Raw genomic sequence first — 18540 nt, 5'->3', positions numbered from 1 at the left:
TTAAGTTTCTCAACAGATTTTAATGTGCCACCCAGCCCATCATTAAAAGTAATCACAATGTCACAAGCCCCTATTTGTACCGTTTTTTTTAAAAAAAACAGTCTTTGGGCATATATCTTAAATTTTGGAGTGGAATAAGTCATAGCATTTATCTTTTTTTAAAATTTATTTTACAAATTACATTTACCCTTCTTGTTATAGAATCCTTAGGTATGTAATAGGCTTTCATGTTTTTCATCAAACAACTTGGTGCGTAGCTACGACTATCACTACTCTTTTCCAAATCTCCAGTCCTCCCAGGATAATGTGCCATTTTGTTTTTATAATATGCTTTGAGTTTTCCATTTCAAAATAAAGTAAAATCGCCTCAGAAATCACGTTACAACAGCTGTAGAAAATAGTCCACACTCTCAATGACAGAACACAATTCAGAGAGTAAACAATTCTGAGGTGGACAATTGCAGGGCTGAACTATGACTAACAAGTATGAGAAATTTTCAGTTCCGTTCTGCCACACAGAAGCATGATAAATGCACGTCAAAGTTAACCTGAAAGTCAGCAAACTAACAGAAACTGACGGATGCAGTGGACATGGAATGTTCAAATATCAGACGCCTATCATCATCTATATTCGTCTATAATGCTGCAACCGACAAACATTTTTTGTTGAAATCTTCACGTCTGCAAAGCTGAAAGAACGGAGAGTCATTTGGAACAAATTTTCAGAATTCCATTTTTTGAATCCAGGTAGCTGTATGTAACTCCTCAACTATCATTACACTGGACATTTGAGTCATTCAAAATTGAAGTAAATTACTAATCGCAATGCATAATGACTGAGAAACGTGACCTCACAATAATATTCACTGTCACTAGATTTCCTGAATCACCTCTCTCTACCAATCAAAATGCATTTCCAAAAAAATGTAACAATTTAATTGTAAAGTCTTCCCACCTAGCAGCAATTAGAAATGGCAATGTTGAAAGTACAAAAACCTGCATTACACAAATATATATACAGAATTAAATAATATTTTACAATCACAGAATTAACTTTTACTTTGCCAGAATAATTACTTTTGTTATTGAATTTACCTGCTTCACAAAAAATTGGTGAATGCAGTTAAATTTCAAAATCGAAATAATACTTCCGGTTAAGCCATTGAAATAGCAAAGTGTAATATTAGCTTTCTCACTCACTTAGGACTTTCATATTAGATTTTATCTCTGTTTTGGAAATTGGAAATTTGTAGTAAGTTCCTATGGGACCAAACTGCTGAGGTAATCGGGCCCTAGACTTCCATCCTACTTCATCTAACTTACGCTAAGGACAACACACACGCCCATGCCCGAGGGAGGACTCGAACCTCCGGCGGGGGGAGCCGCGAGAACCGTGCCAAGGTGTAGCCGCGTGGCCCTGTTTTAATAACGTGACACCTGATTATTATAATGATTGGAACAGGATGCTACTGTTGGCGATGATATAGGAAAATCGTTAACATTAGGTAAGGATTAAAATTTATAAAGTACTGCATAATTCAGTAAACTGATTTTATGACCTTGCAAGTCTCGTATATTTCTAAACTCGGAAGTGGTACAGTCTTACTTTGAGGTAGCGCTGCTTTTAGCGTAAAATAATGACTTTTGAAGCCATAGTTATTGGGCAAAAGGCTCGTTTCCATTTACGTGGAATGTATAATTATAGCTGGCCACAAAATACTTCTCTCTCATTTATACTCTTCAGACTTCTCCTGAAATTAAAATTTTAATGTAGTCTATACAATTGATTTTTCGATGTATCCACAATGCCTTGTGAAACATTATGTCACAATGCCATTTACAAACATTTTTTGCGTGCTCTGACAATTGCTTCACGTCCGACCTCTTTCACTGTTAACTAGCGACTGTTTTAGCGCTCCCATATACAATCGATGTTAGTGCCATTCCAAAATATCTTTTGTTTGGGATTGTTATTATACACTATAAAGTCCCTGACATTGCCAGTGTGTTTACGACGTTCCCTAAAACATTATTTTGAAATAACTGTAATAAGTTTACTTTGCAACATTTCAGTTGATCAGAATTTCAAGAGAATAATAAAATCTATACATACTTATAATCAGAAAATAATACTGAGAAACGTAAATAGAAATAATTTGTTGTGTATGAGGTACTGTCATTCAGAGTTATAGTCGCTGACCGCAGATGAACATTTTAGAGAGTTAACTGTATGATTCTGTTCTAACCAGTAGTGTCTCTAAATGTTTTCCGTTTTCACACTCCTTATTTCTGCTGTAATATAAAAAATGAAGGTGTTTAAATGAAATAAGATCCCTGTGTAGGCTTTCCACAAAACAGGGAATGCTTAGAACTTATTTATTCTTAGGCTACAATTAATGGGCGTTCATTAACGAAAAAGTTATTGATATGTGCTTCCATCTAAATCCCGTTCAGTGCTTCTCATGCTTTTACTACTAAATGACTCTATATAAATGACTATAGCCCAAAAAGGACGCAGTTAATGATTTCATGAAACAGATTACTCGAACCTAGGCGAACATGTAACAGAAAGTGATTTTATGGAGGATTTATTTTACTGCAAATCTTTCAATCTGCATACTATTTACTTTTAAGTTTCTTCACGTCCCCTTTACACTGATCTTTCAGGGTTAGGTACTTGCGATTGGATGGGAATAAGAATGAGCGTCAACATCACACAGAGAGACGATGAGATTAATTGATCACAAATAGTGAAAATTTATTCAGGTCAACCATGAGACTGCCACCGAAAACACTTTAAAACACATTTATAAATCAAGAATCTTATGACACTGATAGGAGTACACAATCTAACGTCCGATTGCACTCTATAACTGTCCCTTGACACATATCAAAGTGCGGTTCAGAGGGAACATTGACTATTGTGAATGGAATCAGCCTCATGGCTGAGATATAAAAGTTCCAAACCATGAGGCAAGGATCACTTAACACACGCACATTCCCACAGCTAGATAAAGGACAAATTTTAGTTCTGCAATCTACTCACACCAAGGCAAGCAAAGAATGATTAGAGTGGTCAGTCTTGTCAGAGATAGTTGGTTGCAAATATGTTGTTAAAATCATAAAGTAGTTCATGAAAGACAGGTCCACATGCATGCAGGTACTTATGCATAGGTTCCCACTAGAGCCTTTAACTGGAACCTATGGGATCACAAACATGTGAGGGTCTATCAGACAAAGGAGATGATACTGGACACAAAGATTTACCGGTTAAAATAGTAATTAATTTATAATATTCACCATATGATTCAGGAGCTGCTATAGAAACAATTTAATAAAATGTACAGCTCACAATAACTATTGTTCGGACAAGGTACGTGTGTGGTAGTAGTCCAAAAACTAACAAAGCACACACTACCAAGTTACAATAAATACACGAAATCATGTAAAAGAATCAAAAAGAGGATCATGAACATTTCCTTAAAATACCGAAGCTGGAATGAAATAGACTATACACAAGCTACACTCCCATACTGAAATACATGTAACCTCAACCAATGAAGACGCTCGAGAGGGCATATCGGTTCACTTACCAAACAACTGCAAGAGTGTCGAAACAGCTACGTGGCCGACATGGTTTCTGTTTCCAACAGGTGGAATTGAACGATACCATTACTTCTGAGCAACCACACCCCAGACATACTAGGACCTGTTGACTGACGCTGCCTATGCTTTTTGTTCTCTGATATAGATTTCTATCACGTTAAAATGGCAAAGACGAGTTGCTGCATTTGCTAACTCTGGTCGACCGCAGAAGCATTTGAAATGCACTGACACCCAGTTCATACATTCATAGTTTATAGGATAAATGTATGATGTAACATACATCTACAAATGAAATAAATGAACAAATCGGCTTCTCCTTACTCCAGAGATTGATTATTAGCGTAAGGCAGTAATGTCTGTCGTGAAATCAGTACTACACTATATGCGTTATGAAATAAAAGTCTATGAAACGAATCTGACCGATGCGTTTCATCACCGGAAGCCCATGGGAAAGTTGAGCTGGGGCTGTCCTTCAAATGGAAGGGCAGTCCCTGGCATGTTTTGCTGAACAAACGAGGACGATATCTTAAATACCTTATTTTGCATACATAGTAATTAATGAACAAAGTCACAAAAAACAAGTACAAATCTTGAGGGAACTAAATGATTCGATTGTAATATATGAAATCATAATTTTAGTGACCCATAAAAAATGGGATCTATCTCTGTGAATAATTATCTATAATGATAATACTTAGGTTTTACAAGAAAAAAATCGTAAGCACAACATGAAAGATTTCCTATTGTAATACGTGTATATTTCTATTGTCTATTGTCAAACCACAATTTATGAAAGATGTTTGTATTTTATTAATAGGATTAAGTAGGAATAATTAATATTTGTCATGTTGGAAATAACTGTGGTAGCAGGGAATGTCTGCACCAAAGTATTGTTGGCAAGAGGGACCGCAGATTGATATAATTTTAAAAAGGGCGGGACGGACAGCGTATGGATACATTTTAAGAAAAGAGTGGGAAAGACCGCGCACTGGTACATTTTGTAATGTTAGCAGGGATTGTCTGCACCAGAAAGCATTGTTGGCAGGAGAGACCGCACTTTAGCGTTCGTAGGAAGTCATTAGTAAGCGAGATGTGGAGCGAGTCGGTAGTAGGTCTGAAGCGAGAGGTCGAGAGGAGCGGTGTGCCTGCCAGCCACCGGCTATGATTTACAAGAGATTATAAACGGATGTACAGAGACATCACCTAACTATTATCATAAGAGGAACTAATGTTATTGACTTATTTTTTTGAGAAACTCAAGACTACGGAAGGTATGTTTGCGCAATGCTGGTTGTAAGATTATTGTAAAAAGTAAGTTCGATTTGAACGTTTGTAAAATCATTTCATTCAAAATATAATTAATTTTTGCCAGCAATATTGCATTACTGATTATAATCCACCCCAAAAACCATCAACGTAAAACTTTGCAAAATTTTATTGTTGTCAAGAAAAAGTTTAACTATGAACTACGTAACGTCAGTCAAATTAATTAAAGAATAACGTTAGCTTTGCTATTAAAGAATAACGTCAGCTTTGGTAATAAATGTGGTGTCACCGCCAGACACCACACTTGCTAGGTGGTAGCCTTTAAATCGGCCGCGGTCCATTAGTATACGCCGGACCCGAGTGTCGCCACTGTCAGTGATAGCAGACCGAGCGCCACCATACGGCATGTCTAGAGAGACGTACTGGCACTCGCCCCAGTTGTACAGCCGACTTTGCAAGGAAAAGTTCACTGACAAATACGCTCTCATTTGCCGAGACGATAGTTAGCATAGCCTTCAGCTACATTTGCTACGACCTAGCAAGGCGCCGTATTCAATTGGTAATTAATATTATGAAGCATGTATCATCAAGAGAGATGTTCTACAATTGTGGATTAAAGTTAAGTATTATATCAACTACTTACTTTATTTGCAATTCTCAAGATATTGTCCTGTTCCAGACCTCACGCCAGTCCGCGTGTAATTAAACGCGTGCATTTCGGCCTCCTCTAGAAAAACAGTGTTGGCTCTTCTGTCAACACTACAATAAATACAGCCACTTATTATGACAGCCCACCAGCAGCTAATAGAGTATAGTAAACAGTGTAAGTATATTCATGTCGCAGTTTTATGTAGCAGTCAGATGGCGATCTAGTAACAGTAAAAAAGGTAAGGAACAGTTTTGGGTTATAGCACATAACGATTGAGGGCCACGACGACGACACATTCTATGTTTCGTTGAAATAATCAAGAAAAAATTTTTAATAAGCAGCATTTAAATTTGTATGCGAAGATTGAGAAAGAGAATTAATTTCAAAGGGAAGACTTCATTTGTTATTATTAAGCAAGAGGTAGAAATCCTAAGGGAAGGTTTCACAGGTTATTGTGAAAGGGAAGGTTGCGCAACAAAAGAGATATAGAGGAGACGGGAAGGTTTCACTATCAATTGAACAACATGGGTGACAGGTAAGCAGTACATGATAGAAACAAACACAAATGTACAGTTTGTTCATTACAAGAAAAATAAGTGAATAAAATAATCAAAAAGGATACCACTCCTTTACAATCTAATGGACTTTAACCCAGTTCAAATTTTATCCACTTAAAAGAAGATTGCTTCTTTAGAGTCTAATAAACACTCATCTATTCAAATACGATAACTTTTCGGAAACCAAGGAACGATCAGTCGCGAAACTGAAACTACAGTGAAAATCCTATGAGGGTTTGCACAGATGTGTTGGGAAGTGTCTCTAGTACGTTAGCAGTAGCTCTTCTCCGTTCAGTTTTAGCGCGTAAAGGTGCCTAGAGCAATAATGTCTCCAGCCAAATATGGGGTGCCTGCCGAGAGATTTCGCCTGATATCATGCAACCCCGCAGAACCTAACTTCATGCATTTCCTTCTTCATGACAGTTCTCAGCTGCACACTGCAGCGGCTATAAAAACGCCCGTGCAGCGTTTTCGATGGGAAGTGTTTGACCAGCCTCCATACAGCCCAGATGTGGCTCCATCTGATAAACCTCTGGCTATGAAGACGACGTTTTGAAATAGACAATGAGGAGCATTCCAGCGCAGAAATGTGCCGGAAAGCACAATAGCCTGCCTTCTGTGACGACGTTATTGGAAAGTTGATTCAACATTACGACAGATGTCTAAGACAGAGCGGAGACTACGTAGAGAAGAAGCTGGAAGATTTAGATAACTGTTGCAAATAAAAGTTGTGATCTTCACTGTGGTTTTCATTTCGCGACCAATCGTTCCCTTTTTCCCGAATGGTCCTCGAATTATGCACTTAAAGTTTGCACATGAGAATGAAATTTGACACATTACTTATGAATATCATGTAATTAATACAGTTTTGTATTTTTAAAGACAATAATTAATGCTCCAACATGTTAAAAGTATCGCGAAAGAACATGTTGACCGACTTCAACAATACAGTATCAAATAAAATTTAAACGTCAACAAAATTAATGTATCACATCTTTAAGAAAGAGACATATATTATCATTGATTAACTCAAGAAAAATAAAGAAAAAGTTACTATTTAGACGTGTATATTACCAACTGTAGGCAAACAAACTTGACAGCAACTAAATAATTCAAAGAAAATCACACTATAATAAGAACCAAGCAATGTTTTTAAACAAATCACTGCAAAAACAAAACGCTATAAAAGGGTATAAGTTGATATCGATCGATAGGAAATGAATATAATTTGCAGACAAATCGAATTACTTTTGGGATATTTACATTACTCGCAATGAAAAAAGTGAGTATATGTCTCAAAGAATAAACACAATATTGGTAAATGAAAAAATAACATTTCTACAGTAGCATTTGTCAATATTGCTTTTAGTTTCACACATCATCAAACACTTAACATAATAGAATAAAGAAAACTACGCTAATAATGTTGATAAAGAGACAATGCTCTTCAGTAACAGCCTGAGCCACCTCAGTCGATTGGCTCAGATTCTCAAGGATGCCTACAGCACGTGTCTTCTTGCAGTCGCCTCCCAAAATGTGTGTAGTAGATCTCAGTGGTGATTGGAAAGACAACACATTTGGACTATGGGTTACAGAACTGTTTCGTTAAGACAGTCATAGGGAGTGAGTTCCACATGCGTTAGGTGGGCGTGTTCCAGCTCAAAGAACATTTCGCAGGTTCTTTCAGTTAAATCAGCTGTTGGCGGGAAGCAGATCAAAATGCTTGTCTCACCTTCTTAAGACTTAGTGAAAATTTAGGGAGGCTGCTCTTGACTCATCTGCTGAACTCGTCGTTGATATTCATGTGAACGTTGTGGCACAGTACTGTGTGGTACCATAAAAACATGCACGTAGTTTCTCTTCTTCTAGTACCACACTGCTGTTGCACACCATGGCACCTACCACACGTAATCGCGTGTGCATGGTTTGGGCGGATTGGCCATGGTAGTGTTGCGTTAATGCCAGCACACTTCTGTATTTTCTGAACCCAAGAGCTGTTAGGAGTGTATCAGACCCTTTCTGCGTCATTAGGGCTGATTACCGCTCGTGCTGTGAAGTCAGGCCAGGTAATCCTAGTTGCTCAACTGTCATCTCTTTCGGCAGGACGTGCGTGACGTCAGTGAAGCGGACTCCTAGGTCCGAGTATTAGCAGTGCTGTGGTGGCTAGGGCTACCTTGTCCGCTGGGCTAGGATACTCAATTACATAGCAGCCTTCCATTACTCGGGCAGCGACAGTAGCGTAGGTGTCTTCCAGTTCATCCCAACCACTGAGCTCGCTTCATAGTCCCGGGAACATGCTGCTCTCTTAACAGATGTACAGACAATCATTTTTACGACATATTACACGGCATGGACCCGTTATTAATGCAATAATCTTTGCACAGATCTCCATTCGAACTTTACGTGAATAGGAGGTTGCCACATGAATATTAATCATACTTTATACATAGTTATGACTAATTAAAAGAAAGTTATATCAAGCAATTTCATACTGTACACAGTTTGCAATGGACAGGGTGAAGAAAAAAGTTAAGCGTTAAGTAGTACTACTCCCATTCACCACCAGCAAACTCATAGAATCAAATCACTCACTACATATACCTTTTACATCATTCTATACACACATTTCAGAAATACTTGTCCAAGTGAGGAACGTGGCTGGACATACTCAACGACCTGTTAATTTCATCTACTTGTCATTCCTGTACACACCCTCACACTATCATTTGACTGGAGTCAAGTCTCTACGTCTTCTTATCCATACGACTCTCCTTGCGTATTACAGTGTTTGTCAGTCTCCAGCATCTGTAAACATCTCACAAAAACCGAAAAAGATGACATCATCTCCTCTCTAGTGGTTTCGCAGTCAGAAGGTCAGTCGCAATTAACCAACACAATAAACACATAGCAATTCAAACGAGAAAAAATTACAGAACTGACTGATTTGTTACCTCGTGTGGCTCAGTCTATATGGGTACACAGAGCCATCGCTCAGCCACTTGATTTGAAACTGGAAAGCATGGAAATAATCTATTAACACAAAATATACAAGTGTACAAAAATATGAGGTCCATGGCGATCTCTAATTTCCATGTTCTTCTGATACTCCCTCACTCAAACATTTTCTTTACGATTGATTACAAACCACAGGCAGTATGAAGGTTTGTCTGCTATTACATCTTTGTTTCAGTATCTCCACTCAAAAGTCTCGTTCTTGTCATGGAATTTGACACAAAAGGACATGTCGCTAACTATTTCCAAAATAGTTTTCGTACACTCCTGGTCCACTGGAATCTCGGATCTATCGAGAAAAACATAAAAAATCGAATCACCTGAGCGATTCTCATTAAATAACTTCCACTTCTTTTCTTCTCCGCTGTTCAGTTTCCTATTACAGAAAAAAAACTACAAAAGTAATACAGGCTAGCACATAGTAAACTATTGTCCAGTCATTGATCAATGCATTCTTTCTGTCTTCATGTTGCTGATTAGTTGTTCCATGACCTGATCTCTTCCCACATGGTTTCCTCATTAAAAGCTTGTTTTGAGAGAGGCAGCAACACATTCATCTTGTGTGAAGCACAAGATTGTAACAGACCTTCCTTTTGGCGTACCCTTTCTCAACTCAAACAAACTACTGCAGCAAATCGCATCCTCTGCATTATTTTTTTTAGATCCATTTCTACTCTCAGTACTCCCTTGATGCGGGTCATGTTTTCCGGGCAAGAGCAACAAAAAACTCCGTTATTGCTTCTCACTACCTTCATATTGCCAGTGCTCCCTTGGCATTAGTATTCAGCAAATACTCTATGCAATTAAATCCTGTATTCATCTGCCATCTACAGCTCTCTATACGCATCCTACAGAGCTGCAAGTCAAATGTTCATTAATTACAGTTGCTCCCATAGAAGTTAACTCTTGCGTTGCTCTCATGTACTTCTGAGCATACCACCTCACAACACAAATACAGGTATAGACTACGTTATCACAACAATCAACAACATGGCCAAGTTTGGCTTCAGTAACTTGTGTTCTAACAAGAAGATGATGAAAGTAGAGTAATACACACTAACTGCTATTTTGATGGACTGTAATTCAAAAGAAAACACACTGACAAGGTTTACATCAAACTATTTATAGTTCAAAGATTTGTGATTAGAGACATTATGTGAGCTACATGGCTTGATGTAAGCTACATAAATTCTTTGTGTGTAAGGTTTCAAACTCAACAGCATTTTTGTATACAACTCTCCCGATACAAAAATACCGAAAGTAGATGTTATAGATTTTGCATCATATAGCAGATGGGATCTCACCAACTGTTTATCCTCTACTTCATTGGCTATCTGACACAGTCGTTCCATCTGCCTTACTTTTTTGCCATCTGCTTTCTGGATACAGTCTGTCACAAGTTTAAAAACCTCATCATGCCTACCTTTGTGGTGGGCATAAGATTCACTGGTTCTCACATGCGGTCTGGCAGTCCTTTGCCATCCAAGATTGTTATGGGAGACATTTCAGTCGATCCATAGGCATCTCGTTTGTTATCCCCTGAAATTCACTTATGAATAATTCCCTGCTATGGTGCTGCCTATTGCAAATAATTTCTACTGAGTTTGACACTGGATGGTAAGGCAAAATGAAGACAGATTTCATTTGTCGCCGCTTAAGGATGGTTTGCTACTGTTTTTGCTTAAACTGTGGTCTATTACTCAACATCACTTCCTCAACACCCTCTACTTCCTTCTGAAAGTGATTTGTGAACTCTATACCACAAGTTTCTGCTGTCACGCTTCACAAAGGATTAAATGTGACAAATTTAGAAACAAGTTCTATAGTAGCCTCAACTTTTCCTCCATACTCGAGCGATACTGGGCGGGGGGCACAAAAAGCTTACAATATTGTTCACTCGAAATTGGTACATAAACCCTTTGGTTGTGACTGGCAAATTGGAAAATAAACTCTTGTTTGATTCTGATATCCTAATTACCTCCTATCACTCAGCTTGCGCTTCTATGTGATCTAACTTTCCTTAGTTCATTCCTGTTAGCTCTTCAATTCACAATTTTGATGCCTGAAGACACGAAGGCCACTTTGGGTTGTTCTTCAGGTCACAGAAGTTTTTGATGACACCAAGAAGCGGAAAAAGCTTTGAATGAACATCCACCCCGGAGATCCATCGAATTCAAAATACAGTCACGGATGCTGCAATGGTTGATGTTGCTTGTTGCGAATGTTGGCGAGTTGCCTGAATCCGAACGGCACACGGTATATTTGGTCACATCTTGAAAGTGAGGTTATAGTGAAAATGCTGAGTGTGACCATGGTGCGGGACTGTGGGACATACCGCGGAGAACTGCCAACTCCATGTGTATGAAGATGGAAAGATTTGCATGAAGTTACCAAATTTAAATATTAACCCGTGAATACATTGTGCATGTACTCATGTATGTACCTTAAAGCCATGTAATAATAATCATTCTCGTGCACTAGAGTATGTCAGTATCGCGTAGTAGTTTGGGATGAATATGTGCGCAGGCATTCTCGTATTTCAACAGAGACCGCTCCGTTGATCAAAATGTGTCAGCAGACTCGCATTCATAACCTACTCCGGAGTAACTCAGTCTAATGCCTTGATTGCCCGCCCGCTTGGCCGAGCGGTCTAACGCACGGCTTTCTGGAACGGGAAGGAGCGCCTGGTCCCCGGCACGAATCCGCCCTGAGGACTTGTGTCGAGGTCCGGTGAGCCGGCCAGTCTGTGGATGGTTTTTAGGCGTTTTCCATCTGCCTCGGCGAATGCGGGCTGGTTCCGCCTATTTCGCCTCAGCTACACTATGTCGGCGATTGCTGCGCAAACAAGTTCTCCACATACACGTACACCACCATTACTCTACCACGCAAACATAGAGGTTACGCTCATCTAGTGTGAGACGTTCCCTGGGGGGTCCACCGGGGGCCGAACCGCACAATAACCCAGGGTTCGGGGTGGGGCGGCGGAGGGATGAAGTGGACTGCGGTAGTAGTCGTGGGATTGTGGACCACTGCGAATGTGGCAGGAACGGCGCCTCTCCGTCGTTTCTAGGTCCCCGGTTAACATACAACATACAATGCCTTGATTAATTTCTAATGGCCTGTCCACCACTGTCGAAGAAGAATATAGAAACTGGAGAAGGGGCAACTTGAGTTTAGCTTTCGCCATTCTGTTGTAGACAATACAATCAAGTTTCAGACTATCGTTTGTCACAATTGGTGACTCCATTTTATTTTTACAGCTGGACTAACCTAGAATGGGACGCGGAAATTCTGGCAATGGATCGTCTGAGGCATTCCATCCTCGTCCACTTACTGAAAGCTGCTCGGCGCATCACAAGAGCCATAACCGCCAGATTTCAGTGCGCCTTGCGAAATACATTATCTTTCATTCAGTCATCGAGGCTGAACGAAACTGGTGAGTATCTTATTTTGAAGTATGCTGTTATTAAATTAAGCGTAATTTACGATAATGATGGAAACTGAAGATATGAATTAAAATTTTTGCGGAGGCGGAGTCTTCCTGAATACTGAGCAGAAATGCTGACCATTACACCGCCGCAGTACGATGCTCAACGTAACTGCACGAACTTCTCAAGCCACATGCCCTCCCCAACAAAGCTAGAGTAATTCGTGCAGCAATGCTGACCATAGGGCTGTGGTGGTGTAAGGGTCAGCATTCCTGGCTAGTAAGCAAGAAGAACTTCGTTCGAGTCCGTGAAGACGTGCCTGGAACATGCCTGACTGCCTTGGGATACGGTGTGCGTCTACACACAAGTTGGCGGGACGCGGATGCCATTTTGTCTGTTCTGCCAGGAGGGCGTTTTCTTTAAATTCTATAAATCGCTTTTTATTTTGTTTGTTATTGATGGTAATTACACATAATTGTTTTTCGCCTGGAGGGCGTGCCCTATGTGATCTCAACAAGTATATAAAAATAAATAAATTAGCAAAACAAAAAAATAAAAAATTGAACAACACAGCAACGAGACGACAGTCTTGGAACAATTCGCAGCGGGCTCTAGTATGGAGCATCCTTATGTCGTAATGGGACGACTTTGTATTATTCTGGTTATGTAGCCGATGAGGAACGGCTTTCCTTTATCCATTTGTATAAAAAAAATTATAATAAAAAAGAAACAAACAAACCTTACAAAATTCTTTCCTTATTTTAAAAAAATAAAAAATAAAAAAAACCATGCTCTGCTAAATATTTTTACCTGTCAGAAACGTGACGTTCGAAATCGAATTCTGGTAAAAGTGTAAAAAAAAAAAGGTCCCGACCGCGCCACAAATATTAACTCATTTTTTTCAGCTTCCATCATTATCGTAGATAAAGATGAGACTTAAATGTCTCGGGGAAAATTTACTTAAAAGATCTATACGAAAGCGTACTTTGCTCATTAACTTATGCTATCAAGAAGATCTTCTTTAAGATAATAAAGAAACGTAGCTGATTCAATGTTTCAGAGCTTAATAAAAAACGTAGCTGATTGGATGTTTTGGAGTTTACAACTGTGTCGTGATCAAAGTACAAGGCAAACAAAAACTTCGAAGTAAATAATAACCAAGTCAGAAGAAAAAAACAATATCCGCTGATAACCAGATTGCACCTAACGTATCCTTTTCGTTTAGTAACGAACACGAACGTTGAGGAAAAACTTGAGCTGACGTCAAATAAGTTCGTCAGACGGACTACTGGCCAGCTCCCCACCGCCCCTTCCGCCCACCTAGGAGAGAGATGAGGGTGACGCCGCACAGTACAGTGGAGTACAGCACACCGCCCCTAGCCTCGGTAATGGCAGTGTTTGGCGAGGAGGAGACAACAGCCCAAGCTTCCTCACGTGTCCAGCCGAAGTCACTCATCAGATCGCGTACAGGTACGACATTGGGGGAGAGGGCGATAGGGTTTGTCTGCAACGTTCCAGACATTATCTGTGAGGTAAAGGTCGGATAATTAAGCGGGACAGTCGAGGTGCTCAACAACGCTTCAGCGGCCGTCAAGCCGGGGCCATATCTAGGAAGCGTTGTGAACGCGGTGGTTACCCTTGCAGGCGGGAGTGTTTGAACCATACGCAGAATCAACAATGAAGGTGTAGTGCAAGTATGGATGCGATGCGTTCTAGACCGCGAGCAGGGCCGTTTTAAAGGCCAAGCGACGAAAGATGACACTTGGCGCGACAACTGCAAATTTCTGTACTTGACGTATCACAATAGTACTACCAGGCGCCAGTGGAGCCCACGGGCCCCAGAGCATTTCACAATTAGTACGGAAAACTAACATGGGTGAAAGTCTACGAACGTAAGGGTGTAACGGGTGGGAGGCGGGGCACCAAATAATAAATCACTTGTTTGCAAAAACTTTCTTGAACATGCTCTGGGCCGGCCGGAGTGGCCGAGCGGTTCTAGGCGCTTCAGCTGGAACCGCGCGACCGCTACGGTCGCAGATTCGAATCCTGCCTCGGGCATGGATATGTGTGATGTCCTTAGGTTACTTAGGATTAAGTAGTTCTAAGTTCTAGGGGACTGATGACCTCCGATGTTAAGTCCCATAGTGCTCAGAGCCATTTGCACCATTTGAACAAGCTCTGGTCGTATGTACACAAAACGTCTACGCGAAACTCCGACATATCGCCTTTTAAGACTTTCGCCAACTGTCAATTCTCATAACCGAGAAAATGCAGGGAAGTGTTGTCTGTTTCTTCCGGAATTTCTAGAACTTTGAGGTCCCCTGGTGCCCTGAGCAGCGCGTCGAAAATTTATCGCGACCCGCTGACACACACTTGTTACTGAGGGCACGTGGATCTGCCAACCCCGCGTAACATGTTCAATGATTCGAAAGAAAGTATGAGGTTTATTAAGATGAAACCGACAGTGCGTGTACCTTTGCCTTACACTTAAGGTGGCACCACGTAACTGCGGGTATGGTGGTCCATCTATCGGTAGACAGACTGACGCATGCGCACCGTTTGATGTTGCATAGCGCCAGTGTGGTTTCACGCCGAAGTTATCGTCACTACCGAACAAGCAGGCGAGTAAGCAGGAACAATGAGGAGTGACTCGATTTTTGGCGGCGGAGGGAGTTGGAGGCCGTGAAGTGTATCGACGGATGAAGGCTGTGTATGATGAGTACGGTCTAAGTCGTTCAAGTGTTGTGGAATAGCGCAAACGATTCCTTGAGGGGCGCGAGTTACTGGAAGACGATGCTCGTCATGGACTGGCTCATCGTGTCATCACACAATAAATGGTTGTGAAAGTGAAGGCTTTAGTCTTGGACAACCACAGAATCACCGTGGACGAAATCCATCTGTTAATGAGTATTAGCGTGGGCACCGCCCACACGATACTGCATCAGCACCTGAACTTTCGAAAAATCTTTGCGTAGTGGGTTCTCCACCAACTGACTGCCGAACAGCGCAATACTCGAATGAGGCTGTCTTTCAGTCATCTGAAACGTTATCATGAGGAGGAATACGGCTTTCTGTCGCATATTATCGCAGGTGTCAAAACATGGTGTCACCATTTTGAACCAGAAAGCAAGCGTCAGAGCGAACAGTGGAAACATGCGACTTCACCACCTTCAAATCAGTTACGGTGGGAAACGCTGGAACATCCACCGTACAGTCACGAACTTTAACCGTGTGACTTTCATGTGTTTGGACCTCTAAAATAAGCTATTCGCGGACATCGATTCTCAACGGACGACGAAGTGTGTGACTGGGTCCAGGCCTGGATCCGACAGCAGCCTACTAGCTTCTTTAAGGATGTAATCGACCAGCTAACGTCGCAATGGCATAAATGTGCCATCAGTTTTGGCGAGTATTTTTGAGTATGTGTACTGTGTATAACTACATTTTTGAGTTAATAAAATCATGCCCCTTACAAGAACAGACCATGTAAACGTGGGCTATAAATCTTAAGGGAATTTGGCACGTTTTATTTTCTTATGTATTTATTTCACCTGGTCAGATTGGAGCGCTTATACCCTCTCTTACATCTAACCAAACATTAATGATTCAACATTAGAAAATGTGTATATAGTGTTAGTAATAATTGTAGCTGTTCAGGGAAAGAGCGAGAAATGGTAGGGTAAGATAAGTAGATGAAACGCAAGGAAAAAAAAAACAGGAATAGAGAGGGATGAGGAAGGCATGGGTAGTGTTGAGATAAAGGCGGAAATACTAGTTCGCTCTTGGAACGAAGGAAGACAGCTGCCATATTCCGACAGGCGGGTTAAGTTGATGATAATTGGATAAGACGTAGTTTACAGAGCAGTATGGCTGAAATGGAGAAGGAGATGGAGAAAGGATTAGTGTTGTGCAAAGTCACAGCCAAGATGGTGGACATCTACATCTACATTTATACTCCGCAAGCCACCCAACGGCGTGTGGCGGAGGGTACTTTACGTGCCACTGTCATTACCTCCCTTTCCTGTTCCAGTCGCGTATGGTTCGCGGGAAGAACGACTGTCTGAAAGCCTCCGTGCGCGCTCTAATCTCTCTAATTTTACATTCGTGATCTCCTCGGGATGTATAAGTAGGGGGAAGCAATATATTCGATACCTCATCCAGAAACGCACCCTCTCTAAACCTGGCGAGCAAGCTACACCGCGATGCAGAGCGCCTCTCTTGCAGAGTCTGCCACTTGAGTTTGTTAAACATATCCGTAACGCTATCACGGTTACCAAATAACCCTGTGACGAAACGCGCCGCTCTTCTTTGGATCTTCTCTATCTCCTCCGTCAACCCGATCAGGTACCGATCCCACACTGATAAGCAATACTCAAGTATAGGTCGAACGAGTGTTTTGTAAGCCACCTCCTTTGTTGATGGACTACATTTTCTAAGGACTCTCCCAATGAATCTCAACCTGGTACCCGCCTTACCAACAATTAATTTTATATGATCATTCCACTTCAAATCGTTCCGCACGCATACTCCCAGATATTTTACAGAAGTAAGTGCTACCAGTGTTTGTTCCGCTATCATATAATCATACAATAAAGGATCCTTCTTTCTATGTATTCGCAATACATTACATTTGTCTATGTTAAGGGTCAGTTGCCACTCCCTGCACCAAGTGCCTATCCGCTGCAGATCATCCTGCATTTCGCTACAATTTTCTAATGCTGCAACTTCTCTGTATACTACAGCATCACCCGCGAAAAGCCGCATGGGACTTCCGACACTATCTACTAGGTCATTTATATATATTGTGAAAAGCAATGGTCCCATAACACTCCCCTGTGGCACGCCAGAGGTTACTTTAACGTCTGTAGACGTCTCTCCATTGAGAACAACAAGCTGTGTTCTGTTTGCTAAAAACTCTTCAATCCAGCCACACAGCTGGTCTGATATTCCGTAGGCCCTTACTTTGTTTATCAGGCGACAGTGCGGAACTGTATCGAACGCCTTCCGGAAGTCAAGAAAAATAGCATCTACCTGGGAGCCTGTATCTAATATTTTCTGGGTCTCATGAACAAATAAAGCGAGTTGGGTCTCACACGATCGCTGTTTCCGGAATCCATGTTGATTCCTACATAGTAGATTCTGAGTTTCCAAAAACGGCATGATACTTGAGCAAAAAACATGTTCTAAAATTCTACAACAGATCGACGTCAGAGATATAGATCTATAGTTTTGCGTATCTGCTCGACGACCCTTCTTGAAGACTGGGACTACCTGTGCTCTTTTCCAATCATTTGGAACCTTCCGTTCCTCTAGAGACTTGCGGTACACGGCTGTTAGAAGGGGGGCAAGTTCTTTCGCGTACTCTGTCTGCACAGAATTGGTATCCCGTCAGCTCCAGTGGACATTCCTCTGTTGAGTGATTCCAGTTGCTTTTCTATTCCTTGAACACTTATTTCGATGTCAGCCATTTTTTCGTTTGTGCGAGGATTTAGAGAAGGAACTGCAGTGCGGTCTTCCTCTGTGAAACAGCTTTGGAAAAAGGTGTTTAGAATTTCAGCTTTACGCATGTCATCCTCTGTTTCAATGCCATCATCATCCCGGAGTGTCTGGATATGCTGTTTCGAGCCACTTACTGATTTAACGTAAGACCAGAACTTCCTAGGATTTTCTGTCAAGTCGGTACATAGAATTTTACTTTCGAATTCACTGAACGCTTCACTCATAGCCCTCCATACGCTGACTTTGACATCGTTTAGCTTCTGTTTGTCTGAGAGGTTTTGGCTGCGCTTAAACTTAGAGTGAAGCTCTCTTTGCTTTCGCAGTAGCTTCCTAACTTTGTTGTTGTACCACGGTTGGTTTTTCCCGTCCCTCACAGTTTTACTCGGCACGTACCTGTCTAAAACGCATTTTACGATTGCCATGAACTTTTTCCATAAACACTCAACATTGTCAGTGTCGGAACAGAAATTTTCGTTTTGATCTGTTAGGTAGTCTGAAATCTGCTTTCTATTACTCTTGCTAA

General features: G+C 41.0%; 1 protein-coding gene across 2 annotated transcripts in view; it reads left to right on the top strand.

Annotated features, from left to right (window-relative positions):
* Nucleotides 1-18540, top strand: part of LOC126473150 (uncharacterized) — a 151058-nt gene that overhangs the window by 19516 nt on the left and 113002 nt on the right. For both annotated transcript variants that reach the window (XM_050100009.1, XM_050100008.1), the window contains exon 3: nt 12351-12526. In XM_050100009.1, coding sequence (XP_049955966.1) covers nt 12351-12526 — 176 coding nt within the window. The remainder of the gene's footprint in view (nt 1-12350; nt 12527-18540) is intronic.

Source organism: Schistocerca serialis, chromosome 4 (assembly GCF_023864345.2).
Source record: "Schistocerca serialis cubense isolate TAMUIC-IGC-003099 chromosome 4, iqSchSeri2.2, whole genome shotgun sequence".
Lineage (NCBI taxonomy): Eukaryota > Metazoa > Arthropoda > Insecta > Orthoptera > Acrididae > Schistocerca > Schistocerca serialis.
Note: the sequence above shows the minus strand (reverse complement) of the source record. Positions and strands in the feature narration are given on the sequence as shown.